Here is a 9047-nt window from a genome sequence, read left to right on the forward strand (position 1 = left end):
CTAGCTCCCGGAGTCATGCCACATGAATTGCCCATCTAAAATCTCATGCCGATCCGGATCATGGCCGCTCCTTTAAAGGTAGGATCATCGTGTTTAAGGACTAGACGGCGGACATAGATGTTTCACGACTAAAATAGTTGTTGCAATTAGCCATTGACGAAACAGAGATAGACTAGAGTAAGTATATATCGATGCCGGCTGAATTTGACCCACTCTGTTGTCTGCGCATAAATAAAGTAATTAAACCTAATGCTAATCTCAACCATAATCCTAACCGTAATCCTAACCCTAACACTAACCCACAACCCGAACCCTCGCGATATTCATAACAATAACAATAAATAATAATAATAATAATAATAAGTTTTTCACATAGACAAACTAGGAGCGAACAGAGATGTATAACGACAAGGTGGCGCATTAGTCTAGCAATAACAGAATGCACGCGGAAACCACTAGCATGCACAATGTGCAAATAAAATTACGCCCAACCCGCAATGATAAAGTAAACGATAGGGAGGCAATTAAAATAACACTCTGCTACAAAATGTGTGTTAGTAGATTAGCGGTGTCCAGTTTTTAAAGTATGCATGGAGTTCGTTGATTCGGAGACAGCATATTTTAATTCAACAAAACATCTTTTATTAAATGTTAACGGGTGGCTGCATTTAATTTAATTTTGTTAAAATTAAGTCTAAAATTAAAGCCGTTATTACTTGATTCTTTCTTTTCAAATCGTCTACTGATTTGATAATTCTTAATGATGACGATAACAAATAAGTTGCATTTTACGCAGAGCAATTATATGGCATAAAAAACTACACAACAAATAGTGTTGCAATATTTGTTTAAAAAAACAGGATAGATTTATTGATACAACAACAAATATTACACGATGTGTATGCGTATGTGTATATTTCGGACACAGCAAGTTATTGCTTCGTGTAGGTGTAGAATTTTAATTAAGTAACGGTATCTGATGCTACCCTGGCTTTGTTCACCGATCAGTCCCTGTGTCGCTATTAAACTATTGATGTTGTAACATATAATAAGGGCAGTGTGTCCGTTCATGTTTTAAGTATATAGCATAGGGACTTCGGGTCATTAAGGAACGAATATAAGTTCGGGAAGAGATATTATAACATGCAAAGTAAAAGTTGTTTGTTGAGTGAACTAGCAAAATTATTACTAAACCTAAGAGTATTCGTGAAATGAAACGAAAGGCTAAGATAGAAATCAGATAGACATAAAACAGATAGATAGATAACAAGGTTCTCTCTTTTCTTTTTTTCTTCTATTGTTTACGAAAATTATAATAAAAATAAGTAGAGGGGTAAAGGGAGAGAAGACAAGGTAACCCTCAGGAAAAGAAACGCGCTATAAAGAAATGTTTAGACGGAGACGCGTGCGCGAGAGCTGCGCATGCGCACGAGATCTTGCGCATGCGCGAGAGACTCCATTGCCGACGCGATCCGCCAACTAAAGTAAAACGATGAATAAATCTTACAAGTTCGAGAAATAAATCCGATTGCGGGGCGCGCGCGCAAACGCATTATCGATTATCGACGACGAGCGTGAAATCCGATCGGCGTGAATCGATTGGAAACCGAGCTGTCGGTCGGTGGCGCGCGGTGGTTCGATCTCTCTGACTGATCTCTACGGGATGACGAGCGCGTGGGAGAGGGGCGAGGCTGCGCGCATGACTCCTGATGTCGTGGTACGGAGCCCGCGCTGCTGCGAGGTTGATCAACTAGTGCTTGGCGGCCCAGTCTGGCTTGGCCTTGGCCTGAAATACGGAGCGACAGCATGAGTTAGTGTACAGTCGCGCGTTAATGTACCCGATAATTAACCCGATACACGGTTAATTAACTGGTAATTAGTTAATTAACTGGTAATTAGTTAATTAACTGGTAATTAGTTAATTAACTGGTAATTAGTTCATTAACTGGTAATTAGTTAATTAACTGGTAATTAGTTAATTAACTGGTAATTAGGTAATTAACTGGTAATTAGTTAATTAACTGGTAATTAGTTAATTATCTGGTAATTAGTTAATTATTTTATATTAGCTACTTTAATATATGTGTGCGTGTGTATTACGCACGTATTATATCGTTATTTATGCATTTATTATATGTTTTAATATAATTATTATTATAATAGCTTTATTATAAGTACTTCGTCCTCCTCTGGCGCAAGGGCGAACTTGTCCTTTCCGGTCGATTTGAGTCCTTCCCGGAAGTTGGCTCCTCCCTTCTTCTGCAGCGCCTTCATCTTGGCGAACCTGTGAGGTAATATCCGGTGTGAAATTAGAAGTGAGGAGCTGGCATATTGCAGATATTGCTGATCTCATATTGCAGATAGTAGCGCGCCAAGGATGTTACACATATATCGACAAATGTCTCTTCTACTGGTGGTGCTTCCTGCACAGCCGGTCTAGTGTGTGTGTGTGTGTGTGTGTGTGTATGTTAATTGACATACTCGTGGTTTTACAGCTACCCTGTACATCTATACGTATGATGTAGCCATTTAGTATGTTGTACACATGAACTTACTTGGTGTCGTACTTGGAGATCTTTTTTAGTGGAGGCTTGATGCTGTATGAAAGGAAAACAGAACGCACACATGTACCTTACGCACCATACACACTGCCTCCTGCCACACAGACACAAGTTTCGCTGACACTGAGATTCTCGCTTAACTAACGTTTAAACGAGCTTCATTTGTAATTGATGTTTAACTCGTGCGTTTTTTCATCCGCGTATAAAATTGCGACGCACAGTGAACATCGTGGAAAATAGTTAACACGCGTATTAACTTTAATAATGTGAATCTCACGTATTCCCAATAATCTCACGTAATCTGAAACGTTTCTCGTCGCGCTGTTTATCCGTCTAAATGATCCGTCTGATGATGAAATAATCACGTTTTGTGACGATGAGGGGGGATGTCATCCTTCAGCTGGGGGGAGAGTGGGATTATTCCGCCCAGCTCAGGAGATAGGGATGCTTCCTTAGTGAATGTAGTAGGGGGGCACTATTTATTCAGTGGTCCGAACGTGGGACTTATATATACCAATTTGGAAGTGATATTGATACATTTCTAGCTAGAGAAAGAAAAACTAATCTTTCCGCGATGAAAAAAGGAGAGTAAGAAGACCAATTCACGCGTGGCTTCGGTCTCGCTGCTAACAATTTGCCTCTAAGGTCGTGGAAACAGGAGAGTAAGGAAGAAAAGAAGAATAAGGACGAAATAGAGAGTAAGCAAGAAAAGGAGAGTAAGGAAGAAAAGTGGGAGTACGCAAGAAAATAAGAGGAAGGAAGAACAGGAACGTGTAGTTTCGGTCTCGCCGCTTACAATTTGCCTCTAAGGTCGTTGACGGCGTACTGCATGTCCATGATGTGATTCTCGTTGTCCTTGATCTTGTTCATCAGGTCGAATCGCCCACTCTCGACCTGCTCAATGTGTGCCAGCAGCTTGTTGCACAGGTCCTCGAGCGGCTCTGAAACACGACAGCGGCGTGACGTCAGCATTTTCTCTGGTTATCGCGGTATCAGCATCATCACCACCTGCTAGCGTGGAGCTGAAAGGTCACGAAGGGTCGTCTATCGTCATCAGATATAGCTAGTATATTATAAATATTATTATAGATATATCGGAGTTGCTAAGGTTTCCGCAGAGATTGTTAGAGCTCTCGAGTATTCACAGGAGGTCGTTATTTGGTCGCCAGGGGTCGCTAGCGGTCGGTAATGGACCTATTCGCCAAATATCTGTAGTCTATTAGCCGCTTATGATTGGAAAGCGGGCCCGCTGACTTAGACGCCTGGGCGTTAAAGCGTTACCCTACCGCATCAGCGTCCTTCCTTAGTCTAGGCTGAGCTTAATTAGTACAGCCAGTATCTTCCTGATGCTTGAACACTATCCTAACACTCCCGGCATCTTTCTCTAGCTTTCATACGACTTCATGTCACCAGCATCCCTTCGCGTATAATACGTGATCAGTATGCTACGCGCGTCATTCTCCCGTTGCTATGATACGTACTCTGTTGCATGCTGTCGACGTCGGGCATGTTCGGTACGCGTTCGGCTAGAGCTCTCTTCTTCTGCTCCTCCTTCCTCGTGATCTCGGCCAACATGTCCTCGCGAATCTTCTTCATCAAGAAAGCTTTCAGCTTCTTCTTGCGGGCGCCCGTCAGGAAACCATTCTTCTTCTTCTTGCTGCTCTCCTCCAACCTCTTCCTCACCTCGGCCTTCTTCCTCTCCCTCTCCTCAATCCTCCTGCGGACTTCCTGTTGTGTAGGGGGGAGGAAGACACGCATTCGTACAGATCTCAGATCTCGTAAAACGTTGAGAGCAGATTTTTATGTTATTTTTAGTTATTTATTAATAAACTATAAGTAAATAAATAAAGATATTTATTTATTTAATATTTAAGCGGGCCCAATTCTAAAGTAAGACTGTCTTTGTCGCTGTCGTCGTCGGCGCTGTCATTGTCGTCGTTTTCGCTATTGTCGTCATCACCGGCGACGTGTGCCGCTGTCATTGTTGTCGCCGTCGCTGTCGTCGTCGCCGTCATTGTCGTCGCCGTTGCTTTCGTTGTTATCACTGTCGTCGTTATCACCGGCAACGTATGTCGCTACACGTACATCATCCTTGGCCTTTTCCCTGTCGACCACCGCCTGCTTCTTCTTCTCCTCTTCGTCCTTCTTTCTCTTGGCTTCCTCCTCCCGGCGGGCGGCTTCCTGCTGTTTCTTGAGCTCTGCCGGGTCGACCTTCTCTTCTTCCTCTTCTTCTTCCTCTTCTTCTTCTTCCTCCTGTGGCGTAAGTGCGCGTATATTCGCATGTGTTTTAACATGTTTGTGATACGGCGCGACAAGCAACAACGAAGGTATTGTTGTGAAAATACATGAATAATATCTTTAATTTTTTTACAGAATTACGTTACTCTATTTAACAGGCCATACGAAACTGATGCCGCCGTCACATGCCAAGACTATGTTTTTATCTTGTCCATTACGTTCTGGGAAAATAACCAAATGACCTTTAAATAACGTCTAATTAATACGTTATTATATAAAACATGTGTTCAAAATTTCAAAAACCTCGTTTTCACACGATTCCCCGTTATGCGCATGCATGTTTCTTGATCGTTATGCATTTCACAACGTGCTTATTTTCATGTGATACTAAGCACACGTCGGCATTTACGAAGCTATTAAAAGTAATTTAACATGCTGTTTACACATATCCGTAGCTAGGAGTATGGGAGGGGAAAGGCCAAGTCCGTGATTCAATACGCCTATTCAGTATTCGTGCCTTTGATTTGTCAATTCGTCAATTCGTCAAATCGTCAATTCGTCAAATCGTCAATTCGGCGATTCAATTTGGCAATTCGTTATTTAATTGCTCAATTGAACGTTTGAATGATTAAACGACTGTTCAATTGAACAATCAATCGATCAATTGAACAATCAATCGATCAATTGAACAATCAATCGATCAATTGAACAATCAATCGATCAATTAAACAATCAATCGATCAATTGGACGTTTGAATGATTAAATTGACTGTTCAATTGAACAATCAATCGATCAATTGAACGTTTGAATGATTAAATTGACTGTTCAATTGAACAATCAATCGATCAATTGAACGTTTGAATTTTGACACATATAAGAGGTCCTGATAAATAAATATAGCGGCTATATATAGAAATCAGTGCACGGTATACGTTTACATAAAGCTGCTTACTGATACGCAGTTATTTAGGAAACCTACCTCAGATTCCTCTTCCCTGTAAAGGTGGACAGCGGAAGGTTGTGCGCGCGATAGGGCAAATGAGAAAAAAAGAAAAGAGTGAAAATCAATGCAGCAATCAACTGTTTTCGTGCGATCAGTTTACTAAGTTCTGTTAGCTCATATACTACTACTACTACTAATCAAACGAAAGTAGAAGCTGGGGGACGCCATGTTGCATCAACTTCGTGACATCCGGTCGACGAGCTGGACTGAAAAGTGGGCGAAAGACGGACGAGCAGACAAACACCAGAGGGCGCAGTGCAGGGCGGAAGCGTAGGTTTGCAGGATTTCCTGTTCCCCGGGACAGCAGCGCGTTCGAAACAATCTATTAATCTGGATATCGGAAATTGATATCCCAGCCCTCACGGTTAGCGTCGCTTTAACCGTAGCTCTCGCTCGAAATCTATCTATGATCCCAACCCCAACGCCCAGGTGACAGCGAATCTAACCGTGACGTCACTTGTGACGTCATACAACCCACCCCGAACTCCCGAACGCAAATCTCTGCAATCTCTAGACATATCAATATACGATAAAAACCACCTCTATTTCGTATCAAATCTTTACTTCGCTCTTTTTCTCTCTAACTTTCCTTACTGCCGTTAGTGCTTCCCCACACTGTTAGGCGCTGCTGCACTGAGGCACAGGAAATAGGCAACCCGTACCCTCCCGCCCATGGATACATGGACACAAGGATGCTCGACACGCAAGAGGCAGACGAAATGTGCAACGTAGGGGAAATCATCGCAGCGCTGGTCGGGTGTGCGTGAAAACCCATGGAACTAATACTAACGCTAGGTGGCGATAGATGGCGCCACTGCGGCTAGGGAGGGGATCTCTCGGTAGGGTGACTAGATCCTGAGACTACTTCTACTCGACTCGCATGCTGGTCTGGTGATAACCGTAACTACGTCACCATCCATAGACGGGTACTGTTCTATGAAATGCTGAACTGGATCGTCGATCGTGGGGCAGCTATAAAGGAGCTAGACGAGAGAATAAGAGGGAGTGAGATAGAAGAAGAACTAGAAGGCAGGTAGACCGAGAAATCGGGAGAAAAAGAAAGAAAGCGAGAGAGATTGTCTGTAGAAGAGAGAAAGAGAGAGACCATGTAGGTGGGAGAGGACAAGCGAGGAGGGGTTTAAAAAACAGTTACATATTTAGACAGACAGCGTGAACAAGCGCGCGCGCGAGAGAGAGAGAAAGAGAGAGACCATGTAGGTGGGAGAGGACAAGCGAGGAGGGGTTTAAAAAACAGTTACATATTTAGACAGACAGCGTGAACAAGCGCGCGCGCGAGAGAGAGAGAAAGAGAGAGACCATGTAGGTGGGAGAGGACAAGCGAGGAGGGGTTTAAAAAACAGTTACATATTTAGACAGACAGCGTGAACAAGCGCGCGCGCGAGAGAGAGAGAAAGAGAGAGACCATGTAGGTGGGAGAGGACAAGCGAGGAGGGGTTTAAAAAACAGCTACATATTTAGACAGACAGCGTGAACAAGCGCGCGCGCGAGAGAGAGAGAGATGAAGAGAGAGAAAATGATAGAGAGAGAGGAGGAGGAGAGCGAGAGAGATAGAGAGAGCGAGAGAGACACACACACACGAGAGGAAAAGCTAGAGGAAGAGAGGACGTAAAAAGAAGAACATAATGAAAGGGAGTCATGGAAGTGGAGCAGCCCTAGCTGCCTAGCAGTAGTGAGTCGGTGAGTGATACACAACGATTGCACAGACAGAGACAATACTGCAAAGACGTGCGAGAGTCGATCGTATTGCCATCTGCAGGGATCGCACGGAATCTTTGCAGTACAGACAATTCCCTCTGTGTTGAAGAAGCATGCAATAAAGAGAACACACCAAACACTAGAATAGTGCAGAGTAATATATATATATATATATATATATATATAAAGGCGGGATATCGTGCTGTGTACCTCTGACTCCTCCTCTGACTCCTCGCTGCAAATAGTCAAAGAAAACAAAGTACGCTGACAACGTGTGACACATATAAGGAGGGCGCGCCATGCGACATCGAACAATGAGACACGTGATCACACGACGTCATTGCGCGCATGCGCAGAGCGATAACGATTCACGTCGCTGTCGGCTTAGAAAACATTTTTAGCTGCTAGCACGAAGGCGACGAAGTCTCTCATTAGAGGACGACGGGGATTTATTTCAGAATAGGATACCTGCAAAAACTTATAGACTATATGCGGTATATGAGTGAGCATGCATCACACAGCTGCGCCGGCAGTTACTGCGCGTACTATACAGGGGTTGATGGCAACATCCGTTCTATGCGTTTCAAGAAATAGAATCTGCACATCCACTCACACAAGCAGAGGGCGTCAACCGTTTAGAAATCTATACTCGCATGTACAAATATATCGTACATTTTGCATCGTAATACTCAGAAATATATATATATATATCGCTGTAAAACATAATCATCATTGTCATCTAACGTACGAAAATCGATATCGATGATTTACACTGCGTTAACTAATATACACTCGTGATAGCACGCAGTGTGATCGCATGCGCGGTCAGTAATTATAATTATAACTATAACTATAACTATATATAGCGTGATCGTGTTTGCGTCACTGTGAGAGTGAAATGTCTACGTACTGGCTCAGTTCCTCGTCAGACATGGCGGCTCAAGTCTGAAAGCAAACAAGAGAACGCATATATAATGGCGGAAACTCAAAACAATGCGCATTATAGATCAGCAAAGCCTTGCTAAAATTGCGAAAGATATATATAAGCGGTCCCCGCGCACTCTCAACCCCGTATAATTACCACATAACAACCATGAAATGAGCGTCTAACATATAGCCAGCTAGTATACGCTGCACACAAAAACACCGGTATATTAATACCTCGCTGATCCGCTACCGAACCTACGCTGCGTATATATAGCGTGCACGAAGAAAACAAATTATATGTAGAAACACTGAAACGAGATAGAGCGCGATGCAAGTATACGTCTGCGCGGCTGCGTGCTCACGGGGATTCTAAAGCCCTAAAGTACGACGTTTGCGAACTGCGTAGTAGAACTGCGGCTGCGTGCGCTGGTGGGCGGGCGGCGGGGGCAACCCGATACGTACATACGCGGCCCACCAAAAATACACGCCCGCCGTCTGCCACAGCTAGAAGCATGGAGAGGCTGAGAGCTGCTGCTGAGGCCGCGGTTGCTGCGTAGTAGAGCTAGAAGCATCGAGAGGCTGAGAGCTGCTGCTGAAGCAG

General features: G+C 43.6%; 1 protein-coding gene across 2 annotated transcripts; it reads right to left on the bottom strand.

Annotated features, from left to right (window-relative positions):
* Positions 1 to 835: 835 nt before the first annotated feature.
* Positions 836 to 8704, bottom strand: LOC106809467 (troponin I 4-like). Of its 2 annotated transcripts, XM_014812553.1 has the most exons (9): positions 8681 to 8704; positions 8430 to 8464; positions 5780 to 5795; positions 4647 to 4814; positions 4043 to 4289; positions 3358 to 3502; positions 2556 to 2597; positions 2179 to 2284; positions 836 to 1786 (listed from the first exon to the last, which is right to left on the bottom strand). In XM_014812553.1, exons 2-9 carry the CDS (start codon positions 8450 to 8452, stop codon positions 1751 to 1753), a joined length of 783 nt encoding a protein of 260 aa, XP_014668039.1. In that variant the 5' UTR covers positions 8453 to 8464; positions 8681 to 8704; the 3' UTR covers positions 836 to 1750. The 2 variants fall into 2 exon arrangements, with proteins under 2 accessions (XP_014668039.1, XP_014668038.1); XM_014812552.1 differs by lacking the exons at positions 5780 to 5795; positions 8681 to 8704 and adding an exon at positions 7730 to 7754.
* Positions 8705 to 9047: the final 343 nt, after the last annotated feature.

The sequence above is a fragment of the Priapulus caudatus genome, unplaced genomic scaffold, assembly GCF_000485595.1.
Source record: "Priapulus caudatus unplaced genomic scaffold, Priapulus_caudatus-5.0.1 Scaffold356, whole genome shotgun sequence".
Lineage (NCBI taxonomy): Eukaryota > Metazoa > Priapulida > Priapulimorpha > Priapulimorphida > Priapulidae > Priapulus > Priapulus caudatus.